The sequence below is a fragment of the Manis javanica genome, chromosome 15 (genome assembly GCF_040802235.1).
Source record: "Manis javanica isolate MJ-LG chromosome 15, MJ_LKY, whole genome shotgun sequence".
NCBI classification, from domain to species: domain Eukaryota; kingdom Metazoa; phylum Chordata; class Mammalia; order Pholidota; family Manidae; genus Manis; species Manis javanica.
In genome coordinates this window covers 78,526,686-78,543,056 of record NC_133170.1, presented here as the reverse complement: position 1 = coordinate 78,543,056, position 16,371 = coordinate 78,526,686, and the positions used below count along the sequence as shown (strand labels likewise).

Genomic DNA, 16,371 nt, shown 5'->3' with positions numbered 1-16,371 from the left:
GGGACATTGCTCTGCTTACTTCTCACTCTTCAGCTCCTAGTATAGTGCCGGTGTGATATTGAGTCATGACAAATATGTATCTGGTCTTCATCTTGCGTGTAACACAGTTTCTAAAACCCTTGGAATCTCCTAAAAGGTGAGAGATTTCCTAAAGTGTCTTTTGTTATGTTAAGGAATGACTTTTGAATCCCACCCAAGAAAAAGGGCTGGTTGCCAAGAGAACTAACCTTGGATGGGAGGGTTGTTAACTTCCATTCCCACACGCTGACCACCTGGGAGGTCACAGAGCCTGGATATTTAGTCCATCATCATCAATGGCCAATGATTTAATCAATCATCACTATGTAATGAAGCCTCCATAGAAACTCAAAAGGACAGTTGTGCTTAGAATGGGCGGGGAATCTCTACACCCTTCCCCCATACCTTGCTCTATACATCTCTCCCATCCGGCTGTTCCTGAGTTGTATGCTTTCATAATAAACCAGTGAACTACTAAGCAAAATGTTTCTCAGACTTCTGAGAGCTGCGCTAGAAAATTAATCGAGCCTGATGGAAGTGCGTGAGACGTGGGGAAGGGGTGGGGGGACAGAAGCAGTCTGTGGGACTGAGCCCTTAACCTGTGGAATCTGATGCTACCTCCAGGTAGACAGTGTCAGAATTCAGCTGACTCGTGGGACACCCAGCTGGTGTGGGAGCATTGCTTGTTGGTGTGGGAAACCCTACACCCAAAGTGGAACTGGGCACAGAACCCTGAGCCTGGCACATGTTAGATGCTCAATAAACATTTGTGGAAGGAAAGAAAGAAGAAATAGCGGGAGGCAGAGAGGGAGGGAGGGGAAAAGGGGAGGGAGGAAGGCAGGCCGTTTTCTTCTAAGAACTGGCAGAAAGGGTCTATCCTGCCTCTGCTATTGGCTGAGACTTCCTGTAGGATAACTAACTACAACAAGAACTCCCTTGCTCATAAATCTACAGCTCCCCACTATCTAATGGAGCACATGTCACCACATGGCATTCACAGCCCTGCACAAGCTGGAACTAGGGGGCCTTGCCTGCGTCATCCTCTTCCCCTGTGCACGCCTGCCCTCAAGTCATGCTTCCAGACACACAGTTGAAGCTCAAGGCTCCCTACCCACTCTGTGAATCAGGCTCACGAGGCCACCCTTCAGGTCCTGGCAAAGCGGGACTTGAATTCTGGCTCCTCCATGAACTGGCTGTGTGACCTTCAAGAGAGCTGCTTAACATTTTCTGTGCCTCCAGTTCATTTCTTAAGTGAAGATAATTACTCTCCGCAGTAGGGCCATGAACCATGGAGGAGGTAGTGCTTGGGGAACACTGGTACAGTGCCTGGCACAGAGGTTTCTCCACCTCAGCAGGAGTGCCATTCCGGGCTGGATGCTTCTTTTGGTTGCCAGGGGCAGGGGAGGAGGTCCTGTGCATTGCAGGTTGTGCAGCACCCCAGGCCTCTCCCCACCAGAGGTCAGTAGCATCCCCCCAGTTGCGACAACCTTAAAAATGTCTCCAGACATTGCCAAATGTCCCCTGGGGTAGGGCAGCCTGATTTGGCAAAACATGCCTATACTATTCACTGTTTATCTGAAACTTGAATTTGCGCCACCTGTATGCTATCTGGCAACCCTACCTGGGGGGCAAAACTTCTCCCTCGTTAAAAACCTCTGGGTTTGGAGTGGAAGCATCATGGGGTCCCAGGGGTGCCATCACTTGCTTCTTTCACCGCTTATAAGCTTCCTAGCAAGTCCTGCCCTCCTTTCCCGTCCCACTGCCTCCCACCCAGGGCCTGGGAGGCTCAGCTCCCCAAGCACGCCCACCGTCACTGTGAGGACAGCTCTCTCCATCAGGGCCCTCACACCAGCTCCATTTGCAGAGCCAACACAGACGCCTCTCCAGCACCGTCCTCCTCCCCCTGCCTCCTTCCTGGGGTCTCTCCTCCCACCCAGAAGCCCCCGCCTTCTCCCCTCCAATTAATAGGCCTCCCAGGCTTAGCCAGAGGCAGCAAAACAAGGCGGCTAGTCACTCGTGTCACATGGCAGTTCATTTCATGGCAGTTGTCATGGGAACAGGAAGCCCGTCCCTGCTAGCTCAGGAAGCAAAACAAAACTAAGAGGTGGAGGTGGGGAGGGAAAAGGAGGGCTTGCGGGGGTGGAGGGTGAGCCAAGCCAGGAAGAAGCCAGGGTAAAGCTGGTTGGGTTAAACCGGAGCAAGTCATGATGAGGACACGGTCTCCAGCTTTCCCTTGGTGGGACTGGGGAGAGAGAAAAAATAAGCTGCTGGCCCCGAGGAAGCTCAGCTAACATGGTGGGTGTATTCATGTACTTTTTTCTGACAGGTGAGCAATTTTCATCCCCATTATGAATAAACTGAGACCCAAGGTAAAGAAGATGCTTGTCCAAAATTGTACAATCTACAAGCAATCAATTCCAGCCCCACCCTCTTTTTCCCATATTCCTCTTGTCCTCCCTACTCTGTTCCCCTCTGCTGTTAGGAGAGGACCACATGCTCTGCCCCCTGCACAGGGCACCCCTCTCCTTCTCTCTGTACTCCAAGCACTTTTGAGTCCTCCCATTCCTCAAGTTCACGTGCCCCATCTAGTCACCAAGTCTTTGCATTTTCTCTGCCAGGAATGGTGTTCATGTCTCCTTCTACCATATACTTTGACCTAAATGACCTACTCATCCTTTACTCATCTTCTTAACCATCACCTCCTCCAGGAAGCCTTCTTGGGCCACCTAAATGCATTTACTTCTCCCTGTTATGTGTTCTTGTGGTGCCAGGTGGCTCTCCTTCAGACCTCAGTGCACAGCCTGTAATTATCCCTTTTAATTACACTCAGATGTCTGTCAGGGTCCATCTACCATAGTGGAACGTCAGCCCCAAGAAGGTAGGGCCTACCCTGTTCACGGCTATAGCCACAGAGCCCAGCCCAGTGTCTGGCACACAGATGCCCTTCAGTAAGTACATGCACGGGGACTGAACCCAGCCCAGAGCTCCCCCCTGACCTGCTCCACAGTGCTGGTCACACTGGCTCCCGAGTTGCACTGGACAGAGCTTCCCGCTCCACAGCCTCTGCTGGCCTTTGTGGGCGCAGTGGCTCAGGTAAAGCCTGCTCGCATGCCTGGCTTATCTACAGAAACAGATTGTTAAGCCACCCCTTCCAGAAAGACAGATGGGAGGAGCCTCTGGGTGTGGCTGTGACAGGTAGGGCCCTGGTTCCTGGAACACAGAGGGTGCAGAGAAGGAAGATCTGCCCCGAATCCCAGATTTCTAGGCAAAGAGCTTCCTTTCACCATCCACTGGAGCCTGGCTCTCTGATATGGGGAGGAGATGCTCCCCAAAGAGGTGAGCAGAAGAAAGAAAAGGAGAGGTGTATTACAGGGGCACAGCTTGTTGCGAGGCCCTTAGGGGCACCCATGCTGAACAGGAGCTCACAGAAGAGCTGAACCTCTTTCCCTTCCATGCTTCTGTGCCTCTGAGACATCACTTACTCTCTCTGGGCCAGTTTTCTCATTTGTACAATGGAAATTTTACCACCCACACATGCCGAGATTACGGCGCTGAGAAGAAGGGGATGGGAATGTTACCGAGGGGTATGAGCCTGGCCCTGATGTCAGGCAGACCTGGGGCAAGTCCCTGGCTCTGCCCCTTCTTGCTTGTGTGCTCTTGAGCAACTCGGTCCTCCTCTCCTAGCCTCAGTTTCCTTGTCTATAACATGGGGACCACCTTACTCACTTCATTAAGATACTGTGCATGCAGGGCACACCTGGCACAGAGCAGCCCCCAGTAAATGGAGGCTCTGATGACTAAAATAATGTGCCCCAAGAAATGCAGAATTTAGAAACAGCTGCCAACTTGTGACTGTAAGACCTGCCTTCTGATTGCAGACCTGGGGTCAGTGGGCACTTGAGGCTCTCTGCCCACACCTGCAAGGTTCTAGGGCTGCCCTCCAAGTCAGGCACCATACAGGATGTCAAGAGGTCCCTCTGATCTGGAGATGGCCTCAGTCTCAAGCCAGGCAGAAAGTTCATTCCAAGCCCCAAACTCAGCTGCTCCCAGCCAAGACCACCCAGACCATTGACCACTGGGGGCAAGGGTTCCCCCACAGCCTGGCTGATATGAATGGAACCTCCAAGGACACTGGACCCACGCTTTCTTCTCTAGATGTAGAAACTGAGTCCTTGAGAGGGGAAGGGACTTGTCTAGGACACTGAGGCAGCTGGTGGCAGAGCTGGGACCAGGGCTCCAGTGGGAGCCCTGCCCAGAGGCAGGAAGCACTGCCCTCCCCAGATGTTGCTCACATGTTCTTCTGCCTAAAGTCCCCCTCCAGCTGAACCAACCAACAATGTCCTTAAAAAACCAGCCGTTCCAGGTGAAAGCATCTGGAGAGCACATATTCCATCTAGGTTTGGTTAAATAAGAGCAAAAAGACTCTTAACCTGAAGGCTTTAGGGATGGGCGTCTATATCCACCCTCAGTCAAAATAGTCATCAGAATGTTGTGGGTCTGTAGGTTTTCTTAGAAAGAGGGTCTACACAGAGCTACCTTCAGGTCCCCACAGGGGTCTCTACTAGGACAGAGCTGAAAAGTTCTGGGCCTTTCTGAGGGATTCCATGTATCCTGCATGTCTCCTTATTCAGAAATGCCAGAACATGCACCCAACCCTGGAGCTGACTGTTTAACCAACATGGGACATGCCGCACACACGGACACATACCACTGCTCCCCAAGGAGGGAGGGGCAGCAACAGGTCCTGGCAGCAAGGCTGCCCTCGGTGGCTTTCTGCCACCGTGAGCGGAAGGGCTTCTTGGTGCTCAGCTCTGACGCCAGATGCTGACGCCAGATGCTGACACCATCAACACACAGAGAGGCACAGGAATCGGGCCAGCCCCAAAGGCCTGTGGCCACTGCAGTCTCGGGCTAAGGAACAGGAAGTACAGAGGTGATGCAGGCTCAGCAGTAATGGGGTCCCAGGTTGATGGATGTGGGGTGACATGAAAAGGGCCATGAACACACATACACAGACATGCACACACACAGTCTCATTTGCACAGATTCCAGCATCACACAAACACACATCATATTCACAATAACAGATAAACACACTGACACACAGAACCATGCACACACAACACATATACACTGAGATTCTCCAGACAAATGCACAGATATTCGAAGATGCACACACAGCCGCATGTTCTCACCCACAGAGGTGCGTGCACACACGTACACAGGGATTTCAGGCATCTCGTGTTCCCAGACACCCATCACTATAGATTGTCCCCCTCTGCGGTAGGTCACAGGCTATTATCTCTAAAGGCGACACTGGGCTCCCAGCTGGCCCCTGGGAGAGTGAAGGAAGGGCGAGAGGGGCAGCTGAACCCGTCCGACAGTCACCCTCCTGCGTGAGTGGGGGTGGGGTGTAGGGTGAGGGTCTGACAGTCACCCTCCTGCGTGTGTGGGGTGGGGTGTAGGGTGAGAGGACCTTGCCTCCCAGGAGAGTGCAGGCACATACCCACAAATAAGATAACTCGCTGACCCAGGCCTCTCAGGGAAGGAGTCCCCTGGCTTTAGGGGGTGTCTCGGAGCACCAAGAATGTGGGGGCAGAGTCGGGGTAGGGGTAGGGGCTTTTTTCCTCCCAGGTGAATCTTACCCCTTTCCTGAAGTCTGGTCCTTCTTCTGCATCCCCTCCAGCCCCACCCCAGCCCCTGGACGCTGTGTCAGCCCCTCAGGGGCTTGTCTCACCTCAGTGACACCCAACCACTGGCTCTCCCACAAAAGGGGTACCTACCGAGACTCATCCAAGTGTGCCCCACCCGCCATACCTGAGGCTTCCCCTCCCAAACTCACCCTCCTCCAGCCCTGCGGGAGGGAAATACCCACCCAGGTGAGCCCCGCACCCGAGGTGGCCGCGCCGCCAGTGGCCACGCCCCCCTTAGGGACTCTTGGCCCGGGTGGCTGCGGCCACCGCCTCCCCTGGGGGTCGCGCCCCTGCCCCGGCACCCACCTCCTTCTTGACGGTGCGTAGCAGCCTCTGTCGCGTCTCCGCCTCTGTGGGACAAGATGCCAGGGCGGCCGGTCAGCCGAGGGCTGGGGCGGGGGCCCGGGGCTGCTCTCCCGCCGCCCCGCGCCCGCGCCCGCTTACCCGCGGGGCCCGAAGCCATGGCCGGGCGGCTGCGGGCCGAGTCCCGAGCGGCGGCGGTGCCTGGCGGCGCGGCTCGGCGGCTGCAGCCGCGGCGGGGCGGGGCCGAGAGCGAGGACGGCCGCGGGCGCCGACGTCAGACCCGCGCGCGCCGCCCCGCCCCTCCTCCAGGCGGCCTCCTGGGCCGCGGGACGCTCCGCCGCCTCCGGCCGCCCCGCACCCTGCACGTACCACCCCCTTTGGCTGCGCAGGGAAGGACAGCCCCAGGCATTCGGTGTCTGCTGGATGCCGGGCTCGGGAAGCGGCAGGCGGGAGGGGCTCCTGCTGATGAGACAGGGACCGTGGGCCAGACAGAGCAGGGTGAGGGCCTCTGGAAAAATCAAAGCAAGATCACCCCTTGGGGGATTTGCTTTGGCCTGCTGGGGGGCCCAGCTTATTTTTCTAACTTTACCCAAGTGCTGCTTTTCTTCCTCTAGCCCTAAACGAATGGTTTGTTGCAACTTAGGCAATGTAGCAAGCAAGCCCCAAACAACATAGTAAAAACGGGAGGGATTCCATCTTAAAACCTAATTAGTTAAAAGAAGTTTCTTAACAGACAATAACTCAGCCCACCGTGGGAGCAAAGCAGGCAGTCTTGAGTGATATGCTCCCAGACCAGGAAGCTGCTATGGGAGGAAATCAGAGCAGTAAAATTCTTGCAAATAACCAGGAAGACTAATAAGAAACACTGAGGTATTTGGAACCACTTAGCGGGTGTACATCCGTAGCCCTTCGTCTCTCAACTGCCTATAAAACCCCTAGACAACGAACCACCCCGGGCTCTCTTGTCCCCTCCTGGCTTAAGCCAGGAGCTCTGTCTTTTCACTTTCTCTCTCAATAAAAGCCTCTGCCTTGCTTTCCTTCCTCGAGTGTTTACGAAGTTCATTCTTTGACTCCGTGAACAAGAACCCTGGCATCACTGACCGTCTCAGAACCTCAGTTTTCTCATCTTTAAAATGGGTGTGATAGCATTATTTCATTGAAATGACATCAACTTAAGTGGATATTGAATGTAAAGGACTAAACAAAGACTCGTTGCTGCAGCTGCTATTGCCATCTTCATCATCATCGTCATTACTACCCAGAGTCTTCCAAGATATTCTGGCTGTCCATCCAGGAGCAGCCAGGCCTTCAGGGGCTCCCTACCCACCATGCAGGTCACTGGAAGTGCCCACAAAAAGGGCACCTGTCAGCCAGAATCTCCAGGACTCAGCAGCAAATGGGCTCTTGGGGACCAACGCTTATTCCACCAGGTTCCTGGCTGCGTCCACCTGATAAGGAAAATATTCAACACAGCCGTCAAGGTCAGTAAACCCCTTTTTTCCTCCAGTTGGCAAAGTCAGCAGAGCACCCCCACCCCAGCTCTCTCCCCTCCTTCTCTAGGCTCCTTTGAGCCCACCAGTGTAAAAGAAAACCTCAACACTCCAAGACCTATGAGTGCCACTTGGTTCTTCGGTCAGTCATCCAGTCCAGGTTTTCCAGTATTTTCTGTAACACACCCAAAATGTACCTCATGTTTACAAATATTTATTGAGCACCTACCAAGTGCCAGGTTACTGTGCTGGGAAGACTGAAGTGCACAAGACAGACAAAAAGCCTGCCCACGGGGCCTAGGAAGTAGACAACAAAATAAATAATCAGGTGACATAGTATGGTAGAAGTTTGTGGAGAAAAATTAAGTTGGCCAAGGAGAAAGGGAAGGCCTAGACAGGTGGGGTTTGTGTTTTGAAGTAGGATGGGGTTGAGGGAGGCCCCACTGAGGAAGTGATATTTGAGCAAAGAGGGAAAAGTGTAGGCTGTGGGGATTTCTGGAGGAAGAGCATTCCACGCAAGGGGAATGGCAAGTGCAAAGGCCCTCAGGTGAGAATGTGCCTGCTGAATAGGACAAACAGTAGGAGTTTGGGAGTTGGGAGATCATTTCAGGCACATGAAAGAGCAGGTGCAAAGCCCCTGGGGTAGGAATGAGTATGCCTACTCAAGGAAGAGAAAGGATGCAGTGGAAACTGAAACATAGTGAGTGGTTAAGGCCCCTCCAGTCCAAAACTCCCTAAAAAACTAAGTCTTGATTTCCCTCTTACACTCTCATCCCCCGTTCTATCTATCAGCAGGTCTTTTTTGTTTATTGTCGTAACATTCACACAACATTTGCCATTTTGAACACTTTAAAGTGGACAATTCAGTGGCATTTGGTGCATTCACAGTGTTGTGAAACCATCACCACTATTTAGTTCTAGAACATTTCTTTCATCAAAAGGAAACCCTGTACCCATTAAATTCTCACCCCACATTCCTCCATCCCCCAGCCCCTGGCAACCACTAACCTGTTTTCTGTCTCTGTGGATTTGCCTCTTCTGGACATTTCATGGAAATGGAATTACACAATATGTAGCTTTTGTGTCTGGCTTCTTTCAAATAGGATAATATTTCTGAGAGTCATCCATGTGGCGTGTATCAGTACTTCACTTCTTTTCATGGCCGAATAATATCCCATTGTATGGATACACCACATTTTGTTTTTCTGTTCATCCGTTGATGGACATTTGGATTATTTCCATCTTTTGGCTGCTGCAAACAGTGCTGCTATCAACATATGAACACTGCACACAAGTTTTGTATGGACATATATTTTTATTTAACTTGGGTATATGCCTAGGAATGTAATTGCTTGGTGTTATATAGATTGACTGCTTATGTTCCCCCAAAATTCATATGTTGACATCTAATCCCCAATGTAATGGTACTTGGGGGAGGGAGTGATGGTATTTGGAGGAGGTGATTAGGTCAGGAGGATGGAGCCTCCATGAATAGGATCAGTGTCCTTATAAAAGAGGCCCAGGCAGCTCTCTCGCCTCTTCCACCAGGAGGACACAGAAAGAGGATAGTTGTCGTGATCAGAAAGAGGACTTCCCAGCCTCTAGAACTGTGAGGAATAAATTTCCATTGTTTATAAGCCATCCAGTCCATGGTACTTTGTTATAGCAGCCTGAACGGACTAAGACATGGGTCATATGTTAATTCTGTTTAATGTTTTGAGGAACCTCCAAATTATTTTCTGTAGTGACTGCACCATTTTGCCTTCCTTTCAGCGATGTATGAAGATTTCAACTTCTCTACATTCCTGCCAAAACTTATTTTCCTTTTTTTTTCATTTTAGTCATCCTAGTGGGTGTGAAGAGGTATCTCATTGTGGTTTTGATTTGCATTTCCTTAATGACTAAAAATGTTAAACATTATTTCATATGTTTGTGTGCCATTTGTATAACTTCTTTGGAGAAGATCTGTTCAAGTCCTTTGCTCATTTTTAAATTGGATTGTCTTTTTTTGGTGAATTATTTGAATTATTTATGTATTCTGGATACTAGACTATTATTACATATATGATTTGCAATTATTTTCTCCTATTCTGTGGGTTGTCTTTTCTCTTTCTCGATAGGGACCTATTGGGATAGTGCATAAAAGTTTTCGCATTCTATGAAGTCCAATTTATCTACTTTTTCTTTTATTGCTTGTGCTTTTGATGTCATATCTAAGAAACCACATGCAAACACAAGGTCATGACTATTTGCCCCTATATTTTCTTCTAAGGGTTTTATAGTTACAGCTTTTATATTTAGGTTTCTAATCCATTTTGAGTTAATTTGTGTATATGATATAAGGTAAGGGTCCAGCTTTCTTTGTGTGTGGATATCCAGTTGTCCCAGAACCATTTGTTGAGACAGTTGTGGAGAGATTCAACAATATGAGAGATTGCTGTTTTCCCACTGAATGGCCATGGCAGCCTCTTGAAGAACAGTTGGTCAGAGATACATGGGTTTATTTCTGGACAGACTCAACTTTATTCAGTTGATCTCTATAGCTATCCATATTCCAGTACCACAGTTACTGTAGGGAAGCATAAATCTTCCAATTTTTTAATCTTTTTCATGACTCATTGGGGAATTTAAATATTCCATATGAATTTTAGGATCAGTTTTTCCATTTCTATAAAAATACCTTTGGATTTTTTATGGGGATTGCATTAAATCTGTAGATAGTTTTAGGAATATTGTCATCTTAATGTTGTCTTCCAATCTATGAACACAGGATCTCTTTCCATTGATTTGCATCTTCTTTAACTTCTTTCAGCAACATTTTGTAGTGTTCAGTGTATGAGTCTTACATCTCCTCGGTTAAATTTATTCCTAATTGTTGTTGTTGAAGCTATTGTAAATGGAATTGTTTGCTTAATTTCTTTTTCAAATTGTTTACTGTTGTTATATAGAAAAACCTATTTCTGTGTGCTCATCTTGTATCCTGCAACTATGCTAGATATAAATAACATTAACTTCAATAATTTGTGTCTATGTATTCTTTTTTTTTATTTTGGTATCATTAACGTACAATTACATGACCAAAATTATAGTTACTAGACTTCCCCCCCTTATCAGGTCCCCACCACATACCCCATTACAGTCACTGTCTATCAGTGTACTAAGATACTATAGAATCACTACTTGTCTTCTCTGTGTTATACTGCCTTCCCCGTGCCCCCCCCAACATTATGTGTGTTAATCATGATGCCCCTTTTTCCTCCTTATCCCTCCCAAGCAATCCTCCCCAGTCCCTTTCCCTTTGTCAACTATTAGTCCATTCTTGGGTTCTGTGAGTCTGCTGCTGTTTTGTTCCTTCAGTTTTTTCGTTGTTCTTATACTGCACAGATGTGTGAAATCATTTGATACTTGTCTTTCTCTGCCTGGTTTATTTCACTGAGCACAATACCCTCTAGCTTCATCCATGCGCAAATGGTAGGATTAAAAAAAATCTCTTTTAGATGGAACACTGGTTGTTTTTAAAAGTTCTGTCTACATGATGCTGTAATAAAGAGCCTTGTAAATTATACCTACATTGCACACACATGAAATGACACATCTGTGTGGAACAAAGTTCCTCAAAGTGAGATTGTTGGGAGGATTCAAGAAGGCAGCATGAGAGGTGAGACAAAGAATTCCTCCCAAAACCACATATAGTGTGAAAATATAGTTAATACAACTAGCCCTAAAACAGCAACAGGAGAAAAGGCTGCACCAGACTGCATATAGACCTCACAAACAGAGCAGACCTCACAAAACAGGGTAATGCATGAAAGCCTTGATCTGGGGGGACCCAAGCCCTGCACCCACCCCAGCCCAATGGTGGGAAGAAGAGAATTGGAGCGAGGAGGGGTGGAAGCCTAAGACTGCTGAACACCCAGCCATGGAGGTCTGCTTTGGAGCACAAACCTACATTGTTTGGTGCTCTGGAGGTTGGTGGGATTGGGGAGCTGGGACAGGTAGAGTGCCTGAGAGACTGAGATTCTGGGCCATTTGTGGAGGACGGGGATCCGCATCTACATGCTCCGAGACAAAGGAAAGGCGGGTGATTCACCAGGCTTCTGGAGCAGCGGAGGGCTGCTGAAGGGTCAGGGTTTGCGTGGACCTTGATAGGTGGACAATGTCGTCTGGTGCACTCTGCCCAGCGGGAACTTTGAGGAGCTTCAGGCACCCCATCCCCCTGGCTGCCTACTCATCTCTGAGGCTCCCTCACTGTGACACGCAGCCTGCTGCACCTTCCTCCTGCTGGCAGGAGGTGATGGCACCTGCTGGCAATCCAGCAGTCACTATGCAGGTATCAGGCCCGCCAGAGGTAGGCCCCACTGACATGTTAGAGATGCAAAGCACAGAGGCTTACACCTGTGTGCTTGGCCCACTGGCTCTGACACTGGAGACAGGCACCGCAAATGGGAATCAGTAAACAGATCTTTCCTCCCCCACACACCAACACCGCTCCCCTACGACCCAGAACCCCACTCTAGGGGCTGAGCAGCTCCAGAGACTAGAGCTTCTGGGCACTGGAGGGCACCACATAGAATATTATGAAATGTTAAAGGAACCTGATTCAGACCAAAATCTCACAAACCCCAGAAAAAGGGCCAAATGAAACTGAACTCACCAAACTTCCTGAAAGAGAGTTCAAAACAAAAATCATAAACATGTTCATGGAGTACAGAAAAATATACAAGAACTTAGGGACAAATTTAAGATGGAGATTCAATCATTAAGAAATTCCATATCTGAAATGAGACATACAATGGAGGGATTTAAAAGCAGATTAGATGTAGTAGAAGAGACGGTAAATGGAATAGAAATTACAGAAGAAGAATACAAAGAAGCTGAGGCACAGAGAGAAAAAATGATCTCTAAGAATGAATGAATATTGAGAGAACTGTGTGACCAATCCAAATGGAACTATATTCACATTATAGGGGTACCAGAAGAAGAATAAGAGAGCAAAAAAGGGATAGAAAGTGTTATTGAGTAGGCAATTGCTGAAATCTTCCCCAATCTGGGGAAGGAGATAGTCTCTCAAGCTATGCAGGTGCACAGATCTCCCAAAACAAGGGACCCAAGGAAGACAACATCAAAACATATAATTAAAATGACAAAGATCAAGGATAAAGACAGACTTTCAAAAGTAGCTAGAGAGATAAAAGATCACATACAAAGGAAAACCCATCAGGCTATCATCAGACTTCTCAACAGAAACCTTATAGGCCAGAAGGGAGTGGCTTGATATAGTTAATGCAATGAAGGAGAAGAACCTCAACCCAAGAATACTCTACCCAGTAAGGTTATCATTTAAATTTGAAGGCAGGATTAAACAATTTTCAGATAAGCAAAAGCTGAGAGAATTTATGTCGCACAAACCACCTGTACAGTGCATTTTGGAGGGACTGCTATAGATGGAAGTATTCCTAAGGCTAAATAAATGTCACCAGGGGAAATAAAACCACAGCAAAGTAGAACAATTCATTACTAAGCAGATGAAAATCAAATCAACTGCCCCCAAAGTCAATTAAGGGATAGACAAAGTGTACTGAATATGATACCGAACATATAAAGAATGGAGGAGGAAGAAAAAGGAGGGAAAAAAAGAACCTTTAGGGTGTGTTTGTAATAGCATACGAAGTGAGGTAAATTAGACTGTTAGATAGTAAGGGAATTACCTTGTACCTTTGGTAACCACGAATCTAAAGCCTGAAATGGCAATAAGTACATACCTATTGATAATCACCCTAAATGTAAATGGTCTGAATGTACCAATAAAAATACATCTGAATGTATGAAAAACAAGACCCGTCTATATGCTGCCTACAAGACTCACTTCAAACCCAAGGACATACACAGACTGAAAGTAAAGGAATGGAAAAAGATATGTCATGCAACTAATAGAGAGAGAAAAGGAGTAGTTATAGTACTTGTATGAGACAAATTAGACCTCAAAACAAACAACGTCACAAGAGACAAAGAAGGACATTACATAGTGATAAAGGGGCCAGTCCAAAAAGAGGATATAACTATTACAAATATCTATGCACCCAGCACAGGATCACCTACATATGCAAAACAAGTACTAACAGAATTAAAGGGGGAAATAGAATGCAATGCCTTCATTTTAGGAGACTTCATCACACCACTCACTTGAAAGGACAAATCAACCAGACAGAAAATAAATAAAGAGACCGAGGCACTGGACAATGTATTAGAACAGATGGACCTAACGGACATCTACAGAATACTTCATCCAAAAGCAACAGGATACACATTCTTCTCAAGTGAACATGGAACATTTTAAAGAATAGATCATATACTAGGCCACAAAAAGAACCTCAGTAAATTCAAAAAGATTGAAATTGTACCAACCAGCTTCTCAGACCACAAAGGTCTGAAACTAGAAATAATTTACACAAAGAAAATGAAAAAGCCCATAAACACATGGAGGCTTAATAACATGGTCCTGAAAGTAAAGTAAAGGGATGGAACATGGTCCTAAATAATCAATGGATCAATGACCAAATAAAAACAGAGATCAAGCAATATATGGAGACAAATGACAACAATAATTCAACACCACAAAAATCTGTGGGATGCAGCGAAGGCCGTGCTAAGAGGGAAGTATATTGCAATACACACCTATCTAAGAAAAGAAGAAAAATCCCAAATGAACAGTCTAAACTCCCAATTAATGAAACTAGAAAAGGAAGAACAAATGTGGCCCAAAGTTAGTAGAAGGAGGGACATAAGAAATATTAGAGAAGAAATAAATAAAATCAAGAAGAATAAAACAACAGAAAGAATCAATGAAAGGAGGGGCTGGTTCTTAGAGAAAATAAACAAAATAGATAAACGCCTAGCCAAACTTGTCAAGAAAAAAAGAGAGTCTACACACATAAACAGAATCAGAAATAAGAAAGGAAAAATCACTACAGACACCACAGAAATACAAAGACTTATTAGAGAATACTATGAAAAATTATATGGTAAGAAACTGGATAACCTAGAAGAAATGGACAATTTTCTAGAAAAATACAACCTTCCAAGGCTGACCCAGGAAGAAACAGAAAATCTGAATAGACCAATTACCAGCAAGGAAATTGAACTGGTGATCAAAAAACTACCTAAGAACAAAATCCCAGAGCCAGGTGGTTTCATTGCTGAATTTCATCAAAGATTTAGTGAAGACCTAATACCCATCCTCCTTAAAGTTTCCCAAAAAGTACAAGAGGAGGGAATACTCCCAAACTCACGCTACGAGGTCAAGATCACTCTAATACCAAAACCAGGCAAAGACGCCACACAAAAAAACTACAGACCAATATCTGGATGAACATAGAAGCAAAAATACTCAACAAAATATTAACAAACTGAATTCAAAAAACACATCAAAAGGATCATCCATCATGATCAAGTGGGATTCATCCCAGGGATGCAAGGATGGTACAACATTCACAAATTCATCAACATCTTCCACCACATGAACAAAAAGGACAAAAACCACATGATATGACCATAGATGCTGCAAACGCATTCGACAAAATTCAACATCCATTCATGCTAAAAACTCTCAGCCGAATGGGTATAAAGGGCTAGTACCTCAACATAATAAAGGCCATATATGAGAAACCCACAGCCAGCATCATACTTAACAGCGAGAAGCTGAAAGCTTTCCCCCTAAGTTGGGGAAAGACAAGGATGCCCACTCTCCCCACTTTTATTCAACATAGTTCTGGAGGTCCTAGCCACGGCAATCAGACAACACAAAGAAATAAAAGGCATCCAGATTGGTAAGGAAGAAGTCAAACTGTCCCTGTTTGCAGATGACATGATATTGTATATAAAAAACCCTTAAGAATCCACTCCAAAACTACAAGATCTAGTATCTGAATTCAGGAAAGTTGCGGGATACAAAATTGATACACAGAAATCTGTTGCATTCCTATATACACTAACGATGAACTAGCAGAAAGAGAAATCAGAAAAACAATTCTATTTACAATTGCATCCAAAAGAATCAAATACCTAGGAATAAACCTAACCAAGGTAGTGAATGGCCTGTACTCTGAAAACTACAAGACACTCAAGAGAGAAATTAAAGAAGATACCAATAAATGGAAACACATCCTGTGTTCATGGGTAGGAAGAATTAATATTGTCAAAATGGCCATCCTGCCAATGGCAATATACAGATTCAATGCAATCCCTATCAAAATACCAACAGAATTCTTCAATGCACTAGAGCAAATGGTTCTGAAATTCATATGCAACCACGAAAGACCCCAAATAGCCAAAGCAATCCTGAGAAGGAAGAATAAAGCAGGGGGGAATTTTGGGCACGTGACCCGCCCGGGGCCAAGGCTCGCGCCCGCCGTCGGCTCTCCTCCCCTCGGCAGGTGTGAGCCGAGCAGCCTCGCCTCACCGCCTAGCGCCCCCCTCCGCCGCCGCCGCCGCCGCCGCTGCCTCCGCCCGCCGGCCATGTCCCCAGGCCGCCGCCGTCGCCCGAGCGCGGCGCTCCCGCGGCCCAGCGCGCAGTGAGCGCGGGGCCCTGTCGCCGTTCGCCCGCCCCGGGGCCCCCTTGCTCTCAGCGTCGCCGCCGCCATGTTGGGTTTAGAGCCGCCGCGGAGCCGCCGCCGCCGCCGGTGAGGGAGGCTGAGAGCGGAGCCCGCCCCGCCCCGGGGCCCAGGGAGCGGGGCCGCCTCGGAGCCCGGCTTCCCCCCGCCAGCCGCGTCCCCGGCCCGCCCGCCGGGCCAGCAAGCGCGCGAGCGCCGGGCCGCGGCCGCGTCTTCCGCCCCCGGTGGGAGCGAGCCCGCCACCCGTTCGTTCCCCCG

At 47.7% G+C, this 16,371-nt stretch overlaps 1 protein-coding gene across 2 annotated transcripts in view; it reads right to left on the bottom strand.

The window, feature by feature from the left end:
- The window catches only part of SGSM1 (small G protein signaling modulator 1), an 83,681-nt gene extending 77,407 nt beyond the window's left edge, over positions 1-6,274 (bottom strand). Inside the window, exons 1-2 of one of the 2 annotated variants that reach the window (XM_073223860.1) lie at positions 6,156-6,274; positions 6,018-6,061 (exon numbers count right to left, since the gene is read on the bottom strand). In XM_073223860.1, the coding sequence (XP_073079961.1) occupies positions 6,018-6,061; positions 6,156-6,174 (63 nt within the window). In that variant the 5' untranslated portion in view covers positions 6,175-6,274. The remainder of the gene's footprint in view (positions 1-6,017; positions 6,062-6,155) is intronic. The other variant, XM_073223861.1, reaches the window with a different exon arrangement.
- Positions 6,275-16,371: the final 10,097 nt, after the last annotated feature.